Source organism: Lethenteron reissneri, chromosome 9 (assembly GCF_015708825.2).
Source record: "Lethenteron reissneri isolate LAM-NWPU_2019-01 chromosome 9, ASM1570882v1, whole genome shotgun sequence".
In the NCBI taxonomy this organism is placed as follows: Eukaryota; Metazoa; Chordata; class Hyperoartia; order Petromyzontiformes; family Petromyzontidae; genus Lethenteron; species Lethenteron reissneri.
In genome coordinates, this window is record NC_083787.1 from 3,690,566 (window position 1) to 3,710,787 (window position 20,222).

At 45.9% G+C, this 20,222-nt stretch overlaps 1 protein-coding gene across 1 annotated transcript in view; it reads right to left on the reverse strand.

Moving 5' to 3' along the window:
* The window catches only part of LOC133340437 (plasminogen-like), an 86,082-nt gene that overhangs the window by 49,260 nt on the left and 16,600 nt on the right, over positions 1-20,222 (reverse strand). Inside the window, exons 4-7 of the mRNA XM_061548663.1 lie at positions 17,016-17,185; positions 13,205-13,370; positions 8,308-8,577; positions 4,860-4,960 (exon numbers count right to left, since the gene is read on the reverse strand). Coding sequence (XP_061404647.1) covers positions 4,860-4,960; positions 8,308-8,577; positions 13,205-13,370; positions 17,016-17,185 — 707 coding nt within the window. The remainder of the gene's footprint in view (positions 1-4,859; positions 4,961-8,307; positions 8,578-13,204; positions 13,371-17,015; positions 17,186-20,222) is intronic.

Below are 20,222 nucleotides of genomic sequence, written 5' to 3' on the forward strand. Positions count from 1 at the left end.
CGACCAATGAACCACCGGTGCACACACGTGTGACTGCATACATGGCCTTATACGAGTTGCCAAATAATACCCGCAAATGCATCTTCGTTGGGCATGTCTGTGTCAAACATGGTCCAAATTTTTTTTTTAAGACCCGCAAGTTAATCAAACGGCAGAATACAGAGCAATCATCGCCCCCCCCCCCCCCCGCCGTGCCGCACCTCCCCACAAAAATCGCGTTGAGACTCAGCTAAGCTATCTCGGGTAAGTAACCTTTATAATCATAAAGCACGTGGCTCTGACGCACCGGGGAGAATACATTTTACGAACTGGAAGCAACGGGAAGGAATGTGCTCAACGAACACGCGCGCACATTAGTATCGATCCATTGTTATTGCGTTCATAATGGCCTCCCCTTTGTGTCAAGCTTGCATAGCTGTACTCGTGCCGGGGCTGAATTAATATCCAATTATGGTGCAAAGCCACAGCAGGACAAACACACACACCGGGCACGGCGGAAAGGGAACCTGCGAGTGGACAACAAATAAAATATCCCTGCACGAGGCAATGCACCCTTGCCGGTGTACTTCACTAAAAAGGCTCGCAGGGCTCGGCACACGCGCACTTGATTAAAACTCAGGGTACACACACTCATCGACTCTTAAAGGGGCATTCCATTTATTTATACTGCACCAACACTGGTCACAGGTACAGCACCCCCCCCCCCCCCATTCACTGCCTGACGACACGACTCACAAGGCCGCCTGCTCGTTCACTTCAAAAGCGCTTCAGTGCTTCGGGAAATACTTGTGGAGGAGCGGTGATTCAACAGTGAATTGTCCTGATTTAGGGTTACAATTCATTGGAGTGACTTTTGCAGCCACGAGTGTCTTGCAGAGGTGACTCGAAACCCACTACATGTAACGTGTCACAGCCAGCCATGATAAATCCACTGCTGAATGAAGGCCTCCCCAATTCATCGCCATCCCTCTCAATTGCATCTGAGCACGGACGTATCGCTCCATCTCTGCGCTGGACGTCCTCTCGGGCGCATTGCCTCCCTTACCAGACAAAAGTGCCGAGCCGGCGTTTTAATGCCCCTCCGTTTTGCACCGGATTCCATGCCCGCGTGCATTAAAGCATCCACTGGCCTTGACTACAAGAATATCACCTTGAACGTGTGCCCAAGTTCATTGGCTCGAGTAAAAGCTGAGCGGGGATTAGCCTCGTTATTACGGGATGTAAGCATGGATTTAAATTTTAATGATGAATTCAAAATTTGATGATGCATTTGAATTCATAATTTTATGTGTCCAATTGCATATTTAGGAGTTTGTTTTTTTGTTGTTGTTGCTGGATTGGTCGATGTTGTTAAGAAAAGTAACTTTGGCTTGGGCGGAACACGTCGCTGAAAGGGGTCGGATACGCAGTGGCACGGAGTGCGCCCAAGAATGCGTTCTTGACTCGAATTCTAAACTTGAATCGGGACCATTCATCGAATCACCACGAGGCACATCATTCCGCATTAATCTGCTTTCTTGCTTGGATGGGCGATAGTCACGGAATACCAGGCGCTGTAGGTTTGGGCTGTGAGGTCGCTAGCATACAACAGTACAGCAGGGAAATTGGTGCTTGGAGACATTTTGTGAAAGGTGCTTTATAAGCGGCAATTATTTCTTCTTAAATCCATCTGTGCGGAGTTTCATCCCTATTTTCTCCGACACAAAGGCAAAGACTCATGAGTGGAAATTACCAGTTTAACACGTAGTACGCCTTCGCGACCAGTGGATCCATAATAGAGGCGTTTTGGGTGAGGTCGCGTAAATATGACTGCATCGTTAAACCCGCCACCACCCGACACAGCCAATTAGTAAGGTTTGTCACGTAACCAAAACGTGCCAATTCGTTACGATCTTCTTGGTTCTTTCGGTAAAGTCACGTAGAATGGAAATAATAAAATAATAAAATTAAAACATAATAAAATAATTCTCACGACGTTTCGGCCACAACGCAAGCAGCCGTCCTCAGGTGGAGAACAGGTCTGTCGAGAAGACAGAGTCTGATTCTGTCTTCACAGGTCTGTGGCCGAAACGTCGTGAGAATTATTTTATTATGTTTTATTTTTATTATTTTATTACTTCCATTCTACGTGACTTTACCGAAAGAACCAACAAATTGAATCCCTGCGAGTCACGAAAGCTTTAAATCGAAAATTAGTTACGAGTTCAGCACGCCGTCGTGTTGGAGAGTAAACCCACAACATTGTAGCAGGATCTGCCCGAGAACGAGCCACGACACTCAGTGATGTATTCCTGGGTAAATAAAGGTCACCATTGTGTGTGGTTAGCTCGTCCCTAAGAACTAAACTTCAGATCAAAGCAGAGCACGAGCAATGTGCGCCTTCCCTGCTCTGTGACTAATGCGGCAGTAAATTTGTCGATCCAATTCCGCATAAATCACCCGACCACTACAATGCAAACGATGTGCTCGCTCACTCGCTCGCTCGCTGTGTTACAGTTCTAAAGCCCATTAAGAGTGTCACTATTGACAACTGCCCGGGACCCGTTAGCGTGTCACGTATTGATGCCGTGCAAACCCCAAAACAAAACTTTGCAACGGCCGTGTGAGTTTAAAAAATCTGTCTGCATCGAAGCTCGAACCTAGGATGAACTGTGCAAGCGGCGATGGCGAATGGAGTAATGAAGAGACAGTTTAATTCATCTCTTAGGAAATTAACAGTACGAGTCAAAGATTCGGGGTTGCGTGGTGGGGGACGGGGAGGGTTTGGCAGAGGTTTGATCAAAATGTAATTTAATGCTTGTTTGTTTTTTCATTTGTAACATCTAGCTTAAATGATTTTCATCAAATACATTCTCTCTTAATGTGATTGAAGTTGCAAAGTGAAACATAATTGGACAAACCGAGCCAAGGCGCATATTCCACAGACCTCACTGACCTGGACCGAATCATAAAAAATCATCACGATCGACCTGGAAGATGACCACATTTGCTCGCTTAATTTTTTTATAAACGCTCACGTACATCGCTTGCTGGCACAGAAATGTGCACACATGACCTTTGATGAAATGTGGGACCGTTAGGGCAAGCGTGTGTAGAGATCGTCATTTTGCAAGTTAGGCGTGACATCATAATATAGCTTGTGTGCTCATCTACATAACATATCCTCTGTGTGCATATACGCACATTCCTTCGTGTGTGAATCTAGCAGAGATGTGTGTATGTGCGTGTGTAGTGATGGGAATAGGTGGCGTAGTGGTCAGCGCGCTGTGCTAGGAACCCGGCGATCCGAGTTCTATTCCCGCTCAAGGCCAACACCAGTGACGATTATCTGAACCGGTGGACATCCCCTAGGTCGACTCAGCCTCAAATGAGTACCTGGTGCAGTGTGTAAACATCACCACTTGGGAGACAAAAGGCGGCCAGGCGTGGTGCTGACCACCCACCCCCTCGTGCCGGCTTTCATAGGCGCTCGCTTCCAGCACTTGCCCCAATAGTCTGTTCAGCCTATACGGGGGATGTTTGTCTTTGTCTCTGTAGCGATGGTGTGTGTGTGTATCAGTGGTGCAGTGCAATTAAGTATTCGCAAATGTGTCGTCACACACAGCAGGAAGGTATAACTCCCATCATCCCTTGCATGCGTGTCATGTGACCATCACATTGCATGTGCAATGCTGTCAGCCTAAATTTTGATTTAAAGCTTTCGTGACTGCAGGGATCTATATTCTTGGTTCTTTCGGTAAAGTCACGTAGAAGGGAAATAATAAAATAATAAAAATATAAAACAATACAAAATTCTCACGACGTTTCGACTGCAACACAAGCAATCATCATCAGGTGTGAAATCAACAGCAAGGAAATGTGATGATGATTGCTTGTGTTGCAGTCGAAACGTCGTGAGAATTTTTTATTGTTTTATATTTTTATTATTTTATTATTTCCCTTCTACGTGACTTTACCGAAAGAACCAAGAATATGCTGTCAGCCTAATTAATCAAAATAAACGACGAAAATGTGGCCATCCCATTGGGCAGCATTGTGATGAAAAAAAGAGAGAACTGTACATGCGTGTTGTCCTAATTAGGACTCATCAGTAAAGTCATCGATGCTCAGTGGTAAGCACACTCTTCTACGAACCCAGAAACCTGAGATCTCTGCCTGGCCATGGCAAACATCACCGGGAAGTGGTGTCAGCACCAGTCCTGGGCCTCCTCTAGATTGACTCAGCCTCAAATGAGTAACCTCGTCTTCCACGTTAACATAATAGCTGTATATATATAGGTGGGCAGAGGTGGTGCAGGCCACAATACTCCCTTCGGCGTTGTGTCAGTGTGAAATAGGCGCTCGCTAACGGCACTTAATCAATGGCTCGTTTTGCCCAGAACAAACTAAGGACTTATGGCAAAAAACAGGTGATGTACCGTCCATGACTTTTGACCGTGGTCATCAAGCCATCACCAAAACGATAACCAACATCATAATCAACCACGATTGTTCCACTGCTGGATAAAGGTCTCCCCAAGTCATCATCTTGGCTCGTGCTGACTTGGAGAGAAGAATACCTCAACACGTGACCCAACCTGAAATACCGCACTCGGATGTTTGGAACAAATGAAGCTGTTTGGGGTGGAACGGTAGGGTCCCTAGAACTGTGCAAATTCCGCAGACACTTTCTCATACAGGTTCCCCTCGCTCTGTGCGGACCCCCGTTTGCGTGATCTCACGCTGCGTGCGCGGTCAACCTGTGTCCACCCAAAACTTCGCCGCGTCGTGCGGTTTCGAGTTCACTCCGCGTGCGTCCACGCGGTCGGACGTGCCGCCACATTGGGCGCCTGCCGAGTGCGCGTTGGTGACGGACTCACCATCCAGGGCCAGGAGTTGGGATGCGAGAATTCTCCGCCGACAATCCGCCCCAGGCCCGTGCTCGCGAACACCGGCTTGTAGTACGAGCGCCCACACGTTTCTAAAACAGCGCGGCCGTGAAGGACAGGGAACGGCGGCACGCGGGTGAGGAGTGGTGGGGGGGGGGGGATTCAGCTTTCCAGACGGCGGAACTCGAAATAATTAGCAGTCAGCATTATACCCCACGCAGATCAATAACCGCGAGCGGTTCAACAGAGCCACGCTAGGGCTTACATTTTCAAAGATCAATGGGATTTTCTCATTGTGAGCAGTCACCGGTATACACCGATGCAGAATTATGCGTGCGCTTTTTCGTGGAATATTAATGCTAGAGGTGTAGATGGTGATAAAACCTTGAAGCACGGTTTGCATGCATACAATACATACCACCATTTAGGCATGCCAACGCAGAAGCATAATACAGTCAGTATGTACAGTTACGGGCTCATGGGGCAAGTGTTGTTAGCGAACGCCTATTAAGGTGTGGGGTTTCGACAGTTGTGATGGTTTGAGCGTGTGTGTTGCTCAATGCTCAATCAGCGCAGCCAGAGTTTAAGTTTGTTTTGTCTGATTTCATTTTTCATGTACGTAGTTTATTATTGTTTACTTCATCTGAATCTGATGTTTATGGTTTAAATGCTTGCTCTGTGCAGCGTTTTGAGAAGCTTATTTTGTATTTATAGGATATAAACATTCAAATAGTTGTGCATATTTTTGGGAAGCAGCGAAGCAGAAGTTTACGCGCCGCTCTCTGTGAACCGTGCGACCTGAAATCCCGGCCACAGCTCACATCGCCGGGCGGTGATATCAGACCGCTGCTGGGCTCCCCATTTACTAACCCAAATGTGACCAGCGTGGTGAAGTATGGTGAAAAATAAAAACTACTCAATCGCGATTATACAAAGCAAATAATCGGCCCTTCTAAAAAAACTAAAGTTGGTCCTGCCAAGAGCAATTTTTCAAATGTGACCAGCGTGGTGAAGTATGGTGAAATTCGAAACACTGCCCTACATTACGTGATCGGGTTTATACAGAGTGGCCCAAAATTCAAGACACTCACATTATAACATTTTAATTGTTGATTACTTAAGTTGATATTGTATCTATGATCATTATTAATCTACGTTTCTTCTTCCTGCGAGGTCACCTCAAATCGTCTGCAAAACTCAACCAAAGTACCCTGAATTAATTGAGACAAAGTATAAATTATGCATGTTCAAAGATTACAACCCGTAATCTTTGAACATGCATGAATTAGTGTTAATGGTATTCAGTTTAAACATTAGTTAAAATAAATTATATAACCCTCTGTGATTCGTTAAAACGAGTATAATAACCCTACGTGCCCTGTCTTTTGGTATACCCTTTACACAGCGAATCAGAGGCCCCCCTTCTGCAACAACAACAAAAAACACTTGGCAGGACTCTTCTGAAAAAGAGGCACGCGGCTCAGTGAGGCTTCCTTGGGTTAAACGAGCGTGATAATGAACTCCGGTCATCCTCGCAGCAGCAGATTTTGGCTCGTCGTTAAACAAAGACGAGTCACTGCGTCGTACGCTTTCAAAATGCGCATCTGCGGCCGTCTGGAACGCTCTTTCTTTTGATATTAGGAAGCCGCTGGAGCTACGCACTTTTAAACAATCTAGATTGAAAACGCATTTCTTTAAAATTGCTTTTTGTGTTTAGTTTGTTGTCCTTCCCCTGCACCTCCGATTAGCATGGTTGGCTACGTACAATGAGTGGTCATATAATCCTCATCATTGATGCTGCATGGGACGGGACTTGATCGAGCAGTGGCGAGTGGCCCTCTTGAGCGAACCCCTGATGGACAGCTGTGAAAAGAGCTTCTTAGCTCGTCGGATTTCTCCAGGATAAATAAAGATTCTGATTTTGTTCCTGGAAAAGACAAGGATTTCCTGAATAACTAAATGGCATGATTGTTCCTGTATGATACCTGGGTGATTGTCCTATGCATGAACACCCTTTGATTGGCTAAACACATCTAAACATATTGCTAACTCTGTGCGTTGTGGATTGTCGAACGTTGTGAGATGTGCTTTGCATGAACGACGCTCCGATATATATGTTTCTATTTATTTGAGGACATTTTATCGAGATGCATTTAGATGCCATATAAATGTTTAAAAAAAATTACGATTTGACTGGGAAAATCAGTGAAGCACAGCTATCATAATATTTATTTAGACTGAATGAATCCGATGGGGGTATCAAGCTCTTTTTCACAATAGGGACGGGCTAGAACGTCACAACGATAAACACAATACAAAAAACACAATAGGAGTGCAAAGGACAAGAAAGGTAAACAAATCACCCAAACACAAACAAATACAACAGGAAACCATCCACATCCTGCCAGTCAAAGCCCACTGAGGTGTTAAATAATTTTTCAGACGCGACTTGGCCACAAATGATAGCTCAACAAAGTAGCCCATCATTTGGACATTTATATCAGCAAAATAATCTGAATAGTCTCAATGGATGTTTCTAGCCGGGTGAGATAGCGAATTGAATGAAACAATCAATTTGAACAACTGGATGCAACTGGCAGGAATATCTCGTGCTAAGTTCTTGAGTAATCTCTTCAGTAGGGGCGGTGTAAGAAATTCACAACAACAAACAACACAGAAAACACAACAGGAGTGCAAAAGATAGAAAAGGTAAGCAAGTCACGAACAATAAATAAAAGGCGTAAGTGCTGCTTGCATAAGTAGCTCCTGCCGATGTTTCAACACGAAACGCAACACTAAATGCAAGCTCGGGCACGACAGAGAAACAAGCACAAACACATATTCTTGGTTCTTTCGGTAAAGTCAGGAAATAGAAAGAAAAAAATATCCAAAAAATGTAAGTAAAATAAAAAAATTAAAAACAAATGTAGATAATTAAAATAAAATAAAAAATACAAATAATACATTTAAAATAATAAAAGCAAAAACCCCACGACGTTTCGATCGCAACACAAGCGGTCTTCATCAGGCGCTTGATGAAGACCGCTTTATTTTTTTATTGTGGTTTTTGCTTTTATTATTTTCAATTGATTATTTTGTATTTTATTATTTTTATGTTTTTATGTTTATTTTACTTTAATTTGTTTTATTTTTTGTTTTCTATTTACGTGACTTTACCGAAAGAACCAAGAATATGAATTCCTGCAGTCACGAAAGTTTCAAGCAAAAATTTTAAAACAAACAACAGTCCCATACCACACCAACACAACAACAACAACAACACGCGGTCCCTCGATACGACGGCAGAAAAGGAAGCAGGCAACGATCGCCAATGACTGTCGATAACAAGCGCACAGCGAGGCGAGAGCGAAAGACAGAGACAGAGACGCGTTTCAAACGTCCGTCGCCCTCTGTTATTGCCGCAGCGTGGTGCACTCACTGCAGTGAGTTATTCCGCAGTATTGCCAGCGGGTGGCGCTGTCCGTCGTGTAGCACCAGGGCCCCGCGAGATCCCCGTCCGGGTTGCGGCAGTAGCCGAGGCTCAGGTCGGCTTCGGTGTAGTTCGCGGGCACGAACTGGTGCAGGTGGGGGCTCTGCGAGGCCCATGCCTGGCACGTCTTGCCGCCGCTCGTGACGCCCTGCGTTCCACGGTAGCCGCGCGAGCCGAACACGCAGTCCTGGCCGTACAACGCCGTGCTGGGCAGGGTGTCTGTATTGGAGCGGGCGTGGGGGGGGGGGCAGGTTAATTTGTTTGATGAATTGGGGGATGAACCAAAAAAAACGGGGTGGGGGGAGAACTGAGAATGGGGGGTAAAGGGCGTCGTGAATGTTGCGATTTTGTGTTAGCCGTGGTTGTTCTCTGGGTGGGATCGCTCTCGCCACAGGTAACGTGGAATTTCCACCGCTGGCTCCAGAGCTGTTAACAGGAGACGTTGGGCCGCCTTTAACGCTCAATCGAGCAGAAAAACAATTTTAACTATTTTGCATGTAGATACCCGTTTACATGATTGATATGACTTGTGATTTATAGACACACAAAAATCACAGTCTGGTGCAAACTGAAAAGTCATTAGTTTCGCTTTGAACCGGGTACAGACTCAGCGAGAAAGAGTTATGGTCTAACGCCCATATTTTTTAAAAAGAGTGCATTTTTACTTTTCATTTCCAAAAGTAAACGACTTTATTTGTTCAATATGGGCCACTTTTGTATGCTAGGGGGAAAAGCCCCCACTTTGTCCGGCATGGGAATTTGTCTCAATTGTGTTGAGAGTTCACCATAGGGACCTCTCGTCTGCAGAGTAAACAACAATCGCTGAGCCGTTGCTTCCACCTCAATAGAACACACGTGCCTCGCTCAGATCCTGCCGAAACAGCTCACTACACACGAGTCTAGAACGCGTGCCCTCCACTCGAGCACTGGATTTAAATGCATGAAATATTGACGCAAAGCCAACGCGACTGGGAGGCCCATTGCCGCGACCACGCCGGAAATATTTTCGCGCACAAAGAAACAAAAACAGGAACCCTACAAACGCCGCATTTGTTACGGAAAAAAATTTACCCGTAAAAACAAAGTTTTTCACTATCAATCCTTTATATGCGTGGCGGCTAGAGTCCTCTCGTCCTCTGGCTTGGGATGGCTGCCACATATGGGTCAGATGATTGTTTGCCACCATTAAGCAATTGGTAATTACATATAAAAAAAAAATTCTAAAAAGTGTCAAATTTAGGAAAAAAAAATTCACGAACATTAATTGTCACGCACAACGAGTCGGTGTGCAAAATGCCAGCTCGATTGGATCACGGGAAGTGGGTAAAAAAACGACCGAAAGATTTGCACGGTCGTAAGCAAGCAAGCAAGTGAACTTAATATAAAGGATTTAAAAAATTAACCCGTAAAAACAAAGTTTTTCACTATAAATCCTTTATATGCGTGGCATCGGGGCGGATAGAGTCCTCTCGTCCTCTGGCTTTAGATGGCTGCCACCTATGGGTCAGATGATTGTCTGCCACCATTAAGCAATTGGTAATTAAATATTGTAAAACAATTCCCTAAACATTGTAAAATTTTCGAAAAAAAATTTCACGAAAATTAATTGTCACGCACAACGAGTCTGTGTGCAAAATGTCAGCTCGATTGGATCACGGGAAGTGGGTTAAAAAACGACCGAAAGATTTGCACGATCGTAAGCAAGCAAGCAAACACGCAAGCAAGCAAGTGAACTTAATATAAAGGATTTAAAAATGAAACGTTCGGGTGGCAGTGAGGGCCACCATGCTCCCCTTCACACGGCAGTCTGACCAGCCCCGCCGCTCCGCGGACGCACAATCATCGCGCTGCGGTAGAGCCGCCTTGCTTTATTCACGCTCTTAAGCTCAACGATCGTTCGTGGGCCGTTTGCTGCCAAAGCCCAACCCCTTGAGCCACTGCTCCCACACGGGGCGTGCTGATATACGCCGCCCGCCTCTCTCTCTCTCTCTGTTTTTGTTTTAAGTGTGGGCGTTCACTTGCGCCCAGCGCAGCCGCGATCAGTCACGTAATCGAATAGCATCGATCGCCCCACGGATCAATTTCCACCATAATCGCTCAATTTGGAGTCTGCGGCCCCGTCGACGGCGAGGTGGGATTAATCCGCTCGTCTCCCTTTTATCCGCGATATCTGCTGGATCGTTTGATCCAAGTTGACAACATTTGGAGGGGGATAGACGGCGTGATTGAGCTTCGGGCTGAATGGGCCAAAGGGCAAGCACACAGCGCTCGTAAGGGCCCCGCCAAATCCCGCGTGTTTGTCTGTGCCCGCGATATGTTTTTGAACTCTGACCAATCTGAATGAAATTTCAAGGATGGCTCGGCACCGGCAAGACCGTGGCTTGGAATGTTATTTAGATGAAAGAGTCATAGGTAAATGTCACAGTGCTCCCAAGAATTGCGACGGAAAAGTGGTTATTGGCACTATTGCGTGTATGTGTGTGTGTGAGAGAGAATGTGTGCGCATGTGCGCGTGTGTGTCTGAGCGAGCGGTAGTGGAGCGGAGAGCGCTACGATGCGAGATGAACCCGGCGACCCGAGTTCGATTCCCGCTCACGGCCCACACCAGTGACGATTATTTGAACGGGTTCTGGGCCTCCCCTAGATCGACTCAGCCTCAAATGAGTACCTGGTGTTGTGTGTAAAACATCGCCACTGGGGAGACAAAGGCGGCCGTGCGTCGTGTTGGCTACCCACCCCCTCGTATGCCGTGCCGGCCTTCATAGGTGCTCGCTAACAGAACTTGCCCCAACAGTCTGTTCAAGCTATACGGGGGATCTTTGTCTTTGCGAGCGTCGGTGAAGTGGTTCGTGCATTGCACCACAATCCCGGTGGTTGTTGTATGGCACTGGTCACTCAGGTTCGATTCCTGGTCATGCACAACTCAATAAATCACTGCTATATCTGAACCGGGCTTGAGTTTCCCCGAGGTCACCACAAGCAGAGTGAATACCTGGCGTAGGTTTATCGACATCAATCTCTGGGAAGACAAAGGCCACAGGCCATGTTGGCCATGCTCCTCCCAATTTTGGTGTATGCAATGCTGACCATTTTAAATCATTCGTATGAAAAAAATGCAGCCGTATCTCAACATCTTACAGACAAGAGCAGAAAGCCTATGGGATGAAGTAACCTATCCGCAATTGTCTAACAACAGGCCTAACTCTGCGAATGAGCCTCTGGCATAACAATGAAACTAAAAGTGGTGCTGAGTTTGTCGGCTATAACAAATGCTGCATAGATCCATATTTGCATTGGCTGGCAGACAAAAAAAACTATTTTAATAAATGCTTCATCTATCACGTTTTGCGGCGGGGCCTTGGCGCGTTATGTAAATTGTAAATTGATGTTTTATGTAGAGAGGTCGACTTTTGCTTATCCGTCTCCAACTGTACTATCTGCAATCATCCACGACAGCGCATGGAGAGTAACACGTGACCTTGTGCCCCGACACCTGCAGCGCCTTCCACCAGATCCTCGCATTTCCCAGCGCCGTCCCTCTCCTTAACGAACGAAAGAGTCTCTTCCATTTAGCTGCGATGAAAATGGCTTAAAGTGCAGCCCTGCGATTGCTTGCTCATGCGACTGCTCCACTACAGGGAGCATTTTGAGAGTCCCCTCTCGCAGGTATTTTGGTCTACTCTTCCACAATGGCCAGACATCTTCTTGGAAGAGGTGGGGGCAACCCCCTCTCTTTGCCCCCTAACACCCGCAACTCGCCACGAACGGCGGTGGTGCAACATTTTACGCTCGATGGGTGGACAGAGGCCGTGAGATTCATGAAACTTGCACCGACCGTGTCAACTGCCGCGCCAGGAGATCGAATCCATTGACTGCACACAACGGCAGCGTCTCTGACTATTGTGATCATTATCATTGTGATTTTTTTTGTTGCTGTTACGTAAATGCAAAATTCTCAACTCATCTGAGTTGCTCTTGGCAGAGCGAGGCGCTGCGTCGTCGTGTTTTTACTTCTGATTGTCGTCACGTTAGCGGGTTGCTCCTCTTTACTACGACGCAAACAAAATGTTTGCGGTTGTGCTGTATAGTTCTCCAACATGTTTTCAGGTGATGTCTGATGTTTTATTAATTTTAATTATGATGAATATTCACGATTATTATGTTTTCCTCCACGCGCTGACGAGCTCACGTTCTGCAATCGATAGCGAGTTGACCGGCATGTGTGAACAATCGTGCTCGTGTGAGCGTGGGGGGGGATGGAAGTGCAGTGATTAGTGCAAGGCGCTATGATCCCGGTCACCCGAGTTCGATTCCTGCTCACGGGCAACATCAGTGACAAATAGGTCGACTCAGCCCTTTAAAGGGTGCCTGGTGCTGCAAGTAAAACATCAGCACTTGGGAGGTAACGGTGACCGTGCGTGGTGCTGGTCAAACCACTCGCCCGTACTCCATGCCTGCCTTCATAGGCACTCGCTGACAGCCCTTGCCCCCGACAGCCTTGTAGGCTATACGGAGGGATCTTTGTCTTTGTGGGTCATACTGTGGGGAGCGGTGGCGCAGTGGTTAGCACAACGAGCTATTCGCGACAACTGATACCTGAACCGGTCCTGACCCCCCCCCCCCCGCCTAGGCCGAGTGTAAACGTCGCCACTGGGGAGACAAAGGCGGTCGGGCGTGGTGCTGGCAACCCACCCCCTCGTGTACCGTTGCGGCCTTCATAGGTGCTCCCTAACAGCACTCGCCCCAACAATCTGTTAAGGCTACACGGTGGATCTTTGTCTGTGTGTGTGTGTGAGAGAGAGAGAGGGGGGGTGGATTGCGTGCGCGAAGGGCTTCGGTCCCGCACCGTCCACCACGGTGACGAACGACAGCCAGAAGCCGCGCGACTCCACCGTCGCGTCCGAGGTGAACGCCACGTGCAGAGCGGCGCCCGAGGAGACGACGTCGCCCAGTCGCTCGCCGCCGCACGCGCTCAGCAGCAGCGGGGACGACGCGTCGGGTCCATCGTACACCTGCCAAACCACGACCACCACCACTCACCCACCACGACCAACACCATCCACCCACCATCCACCCACCACTCACCACTCACCCACCACCCACCCACCACCACCACCCACCACGACCACCACCACCCACCCACCAGCACGACCACCACCACCGCCATCCACCCACCACCACCATCCACCCACCACCATCACCCACCCACCCACCACCACCACTCACCCACCACCCACCACCCACCCACCACGACCACCACCACCACCCACCCACCACGACCACCACCACCACCACCATCCACCCACCACCACCAGCACCAACCACCGCCCACCACCACCACCCACCCACCCACCACCCACCCACCAGCAAGACAACTGCCATGAACGTGGTGAACCCTGATAGAGGTCTGCGTGTTCAAGTGGTGAACCCTGTTGTCAAGGCTTTGCCTTTTCGCTGTATCTCTCTCTCTCTGTCCTATGTTGTAAGGGCGCCGCCGTGGCGAGATGTTAACTACCTCGCCTGGTAGGCAGGAGGTGGTGGATTCAATGCCGACCCTGACCACCTGTATATTTGGAGTGTGCGTGTCTCCCTCTCCCCGTGGTCGCGTTGGTTTTTTCCGGGTCCTACGGGTTATCCCTCCAAATTTAGAAGCATGCGTTTTAGAGTAATTGGCTGCTATACATTTCCACATGATAAGCCACAGTCGAGGAGCTATGATTTGTGGCCACGTCGCCTCTTTAAAAGAGCTATGTAGCTCAGTGGGCCTGACCTGGTAAAATAAAAAGTTTAGTTTGGTTTAGTAATGGGTAACACAATTTAAAAGTAAATATACTGCTCCACAATTGGACCAATCGGGCAACGTGTTTACTTTCACTCGTATCCTTCCTATTTCGATTTAAAGCTTTCATGCTAATTTCTCACTTTAACATCATGCTAATCTCTCACATTATCATAGCTACTTTTTATACTAAATTCCTCTGTTGACATGTAAACTCCTTTGTCAAGGCGTTCTGCTCCTCCCACCCAGCTTAAAATACGCTGCCAAGCTTAGCAGTGTTCATTGGAGCGCTCTCTTTCCGACAACTCTGTTTCTTCACCTGAGGACGGCTGCTTGTGTTGTGGCCGAAACGTCGTGAGAATTTTATTTTATCATGTTTTATTTTCATTATTTTATTATTTCCCTTCTACGTGACTTCACCGAATGAACCAAGAAGATGAATCCTTCCTATTATTCTGTACCGTCATATAGAGTGCTCACAACCCAGCTGTCGCTCCCGAATGAACCAAGAAGATGAATCCTTCCTATTATTCTGTACCGTCATATAGAGTTCTCACAACCCAGCTGCCTCTCCCTCCCCTCTCTTAACTCGCTCTTGCTTTCTCCCTTCCACTATCTCTCTCTCCTATGGTGTGTCCCCCCACTCTTGCCTTCCCTGTCTCGAGGTTAAACAATTCATGTATCCCCCAGTGATGCGATGAATTGTCACGATTCGGTATCGCTGATATTTAAGATTAGACTTTTTTTTTTACACTGTAGTTATTGTAGCGGGCACAAGTGGCTGCAGAGCTCACGTGATCCCATTACATGCCACCTATGTGCAATGGTTAAGCAGACATTAGAAACAGCAGGAACTATCGTACTTTATATATGCAATATATATTCTTGACTGATGATCATCTTGACTCGTGCCGTTATAAGGGGAAACATTACTTTGTAAAAAAAAAATAACAACGTTAAAAGTAGCGCACTGACATTGAAGTCTGTTGAAGGGCCAGTGAAATGGATTTATTTTAAACTAACAAAAAAACGAAAGACATTCGTTAATAACACTGTGGCCTCAAAAGGGAACGTGTAAAGGTAGGTGATGTTTTGGACAGTGCCCCTTCTTCACAGCCCATCGACAGGAGGCTACAGGTGCTTGTGCGCCACTGCCAACGCAGATAATTAGTGTGGTTTTAACAGAGTGCTGCTTGGCACGCCACATTATCAATTCTATTCTTGCTCGTGGCAATATGTTCACGAGCTAAATGCCAATGTCGAGGTCTGATAGCCACGACTTGGCTTCACAGTGTCAATAATAAGTAAATATTTAAACGATGCTACAAACTACACTCAATTACGAACCCACAGGACCAGCACGGCTAATATAGAGACACATTATGTAGAGATCACGGAGTGCCCAAGTACAATTAACTAAAAAAACCACATTCGTCAATGGCACTGCGGTCTTAAAAGAACAAAAAATATATTTAATAAGTGACGTTTTGGAAATATTTCTTTTTTCAAAGCACACGGATGACGCAAATGATTTATAAAGCTTTGAAAAACGGCCACTGCCTTCAACGTCACCTATTTTATATTTTTATTTTAAGACCACGGTGTTGTGGATAAATGTGTTGAGTTTGTCAATATAATGCAACCTGAAAACTAAATTGTAATAAAAAAAACGTAACTCGATAGCCAAGCACACGACGCATACATTTAAATCAAGTCCCTTACAAATGTACCTTCTTTGAAGAGAAGTTCGTGAAATAATTAACGGATTAAAAGTAGCCCATCCAAACACAAGTCTGCTGAATCCCACGGAAATAGATTTGTTTGAAGTTTGAAATCATTAGCATATTAATAGTAGCCTGGCCAAAATGACAAAGTTAATGCGAATGTACCCACGCTTTGCCATTTGGTGATGTGACAGTGAACCGAGGTGGCCTCACTCGATTTGCGAGTTCATAACCTGATGAAACTCAGGGCAGTGCCGAGCGAGGCGTCACCCTTCGTTGATGTTGATTATTTTGTTGTCACGGACATTCTTAAGCCACCGGCGAGGAACGTCGATTGCATTCACAATCAACGTTTTTGGGTTTAGATCGCGTTATTTATAAATGTGTCGTAACCCTCCACCACCCGACACGGCCAATCAGTAAAAAAGCGTCACGTTGACAAAAGACAAATAGTTCACTGCTTTAGCCCCACACCGGTGTGTTGAAGCGTGAAACCACAACATTTACAATTTGAGTACGACGTTTCGCTCGTAATTGCATCCAGCATCATCGGGCAATTTGCCAGAATAATATTGGTCGCGAAAGCCTACGTGTTAAACCGTCGATTGCATGAATGTTGACTTTCTTTCGCAACCCTACTAAGCCGACCGTGCTTATCGTGCTGATCGGAGGTTATTGGTCAGAAGGTGACCAATTCCATTGGCACGTAATCAATGCTGTCTTTGTAAACGTGACAATCTTGTGAGTCAAGCACGACGTTTTTTTAAAAATTCTCCATAGCCACACCGGCGACACCGAAGAATGAAATCAGCGAACCATCAAACATCCCATATTCTTAGGTTTTTTCGGTAGAGTCACGTAGGTGAAAAATTACAATTAATAAAAGTTAAATAAATATAAAATAAAAGTCACGACGTTTCGGAGGCAACACAAGCTTCCGTCTTCAGGTGGAACCGTCACAGCACGATAGCTGTATCAAGTTTACTTTTATTAATTTTAATTTTTCACCTACGTGACTTTACCGAAAAACCCTAAGAATATGAATCCTTGCAGTCACGAAAGCTTCAAATCTAGAACCAAACATCCCGACCAACCCAGTGACATTTGGCGGCGTTTGGCCCAATCGTCGTGCGTGAGCGGGAGGGAGCGCTCACCTTGAGGCTGTCGTAGACGCAGTTGCCGTCGGCCTCCAGGTCGAAGTCCAGGAAGGTGATCTGAATGCGCGGCCCCTCGCTCCGCAGCGTCCATTGCAGGGTGGTGCTGCTCGGGTAGTGGCCCAGTGGGTAGTTGGGCGTGTGCAGCTCACCGTAGCGCTGGAGAACGTCTGCCAAAGTTCGTCGGAAAAAATGTGCGTGTTTCTTTTTTAAAGAAATCTCTCAACGATCCCAATTATGGTTCACGCGCTTAAGCGGTGCCTCGAATTATGAAGTGGCCATATGAGTGAATAAAAAAAACAGCGGCTTCCCACGCAAGCGAATGGGAGAGGTGCTTGCCTCCTGATCGCAGACCTGAGGCAGTCGTGGAAATGATACGTTCCCATTGCGGGGTCTTTCCATGTGACAATGGTTGTTGAGTAGCCCACAAAGTAGTACGAATTTTATCGACCCCCAGAACAATGAAGGGCTGAGTCAACCTCTCACTGGGATATCAACTTAAATCCTCCCCATTGTGAGTTGTGCGTTCCCACCTCTGCACCACCGGGCCAAATACCGACTTGAGCATCACTAAATTAACAAGCGTGTATCTAAATTTTGATTTAAAGCTTTCGTCACTGCAGGGATTCATATTCTTGGTTCTTTCGGTAAAGTCACGTAGAAGGGGAATAATATTGTTTTACATTTTTATTATTTTATTATTTCCCTTCTACGTGACTTTACCGAAATAACAAAGAATATGAATAAGTTGGTGTGTCTCTCCACGTATTTTTTTGAGTTAGGCATCATCTTCGCAGCCTTCTATAAAGCCTCATCCAGGATGTGATTAAGCAAAACCAGGCTTGCTACAAATGTTTCTGTTTTGTCAGGCGTTATTATGGGTTATAAAGAAAAATTGTGGAGATCATTCAGGACAAAATATCAAGTGTATACAATATGTAATGAGTCGTACATTAAAATGAATCTTACTTTCAGGATAATTGCATCGCATTATTCATGTAAGAATTAATTAGTTAAAATGTACTAAACATACATGTTAAATTAGCTAACATATCGCTCTGCAACAGAACATAAAGAGACAGCTGTCATATTAATACTCTTCTCACAATCATGTACTCGGAGCACTAAAAGGTAATCTACTATTTTATGTAGTAATAATAAAATGTCAAGATCATAAATATTGTGAGTTTTTATGTTGTTTAGATTATCCCTGATTCGCTACTCCACCTCTTTGCTATCACTGCCTATTGCATGCGCAGTGACATTAAATGAGTCACTGTAGCGCGTGGCGCTGGGTGATTGGTAGCCAATGGGATTAGGGCTAGCAGCCCGTTCTACCACTTGGACCCGTGGGCCAAGCCCGGAGCCTTCTGGGTAATCCAGAAGGGGGCGTGCGTGAGGGCGGAGCCTGGCCGCGTTGGGGAGAATAAAAGGCGAGCTCCGACCCCCAGTCGGGGCTGCTGCAATCGGGAATGGAACTCGTCATGCTTCTGTCGTCGTGGTCTTCACCTCTTCAAGCTGTGGGTCTGGAAGCATGTTGGCTGTCCCGGTATGGAGTTATCGCCGATGGCTGTGAGAGCCGGAATTAACAAGAGGAATAACGCCTCCTCCTAGCGTCTCTGAATTAGTACACTACACGTGTCTTACAAACTTCTTCTGCCATTTCAATTCAATCGTTTGTTTGTTACACGGAAAATTCCCGTTTAGACAGTTACCCGGCTAGCAGCAGAGTTTTGTTGGGGTGGAGAAAATCCCGGCCAGCAGTTGGCCAGGAAACTCGAGGCATAGATTAGTTTTTTGTGTATAGCAGTATGATATGTAAATGCTATTTTAGGCTCGTGCAACAAATAAGACGGAAACCCCCTACAATTGACAGATAATTCAAAGGAGACCGTACAAACGAGACCAAATTAAATCAATTATACAATCGAATCGTGGGCCAGAATTGTGACGGTTTACATAAAATCACCAAGGGGACAAATAATGACATCACTTTTGCATATAAGTATGACTATTGCCCGTTCAAAGTTAACCTGAGAAAATAATAATTATTTGAGGAAAAGTTTGTTTAGATAAAGGCCCATATCTGTATGAAACAATTTTTATATCTTCACTCCACCGTCTGAAATAATGTTTATCCTTACATGGCATTTAATGCGAACTTCACTTTTTAATTATTAAGTTGCCACGTAAGCTCCATATATGCATGCGTATTAAAAAAAATGCCAAATTACTCTTTTTTTTTTAAAAGGTGGGCTTAAAGTGGAAAGTCGTGTGTGTGTATAGCACAATGCTCGTTTAGTGGTAAGTGTGTATATTAGCTGTAAATTCATAGCAATACAACCAGCTAATCATTTTACTCCCAGAGCTGAGTGATGAATTTCAATGGAAAAATTAAAACTAATTACGGAACGTTGTCTTTGTGCTGTGACCAAAGACATTAATACATTTATCCAATTTACAACTTTGGTCAGAACATTAAAATTCTGACCTTTCAACTGTGCTCATGAACTCAGGAACGTACAAGAGGTTGTTGGCTCGGTACCTTGAGACAGACATTATCCCTTGTCAGCCACTCGGGAAAGACCTTATGGTTTATTCATAGCCACCCAGACATCCAATACTTTCTCATTAGTCATGCAGTTTGTTACATAACCACACGGGCAATATCCGGATATGCAGTGAACAATGATTATTAATTTTTGTCACAGGACAATAATAAATTACGATTTAACTCAGGCTGCGTGGGTAGGGATACAGCGACATAGTGGTTTGTGCATTGCACGATCGTTCAAGCCAACTGACTTGAAATTACTGGCCACGGATAACGTCAATAGCACGCAGCATCGGAACCTATTCTGGCTCTCTTCTGAGTTGACACAGTCTTAATTGCATACCTGCAATGGTGTGCGGACATCATAACTGGAGAGACAAACACGGCCCAGGCAGACACACACACTACCCCCATGCCAGCTTTGACAGGTGCTCGTTAACGGGACTTGTGCCAACAATCTATAAGGCTAAATAGTTGATCGTTGTTGTTGTTGTTTTGTGTGTGTGTGTGTCAGTTATGGGAGAGTAGTGCCATAGTGGTCATGGTACACACCATTAGTGTCAAGTTGTGTATGGATCATCTGCCAAAGGGCATCTCATACATTGCTCCAGCTTTAAATGAGTGCCTGGTACAGCGTCGTCAACATCAGCTTC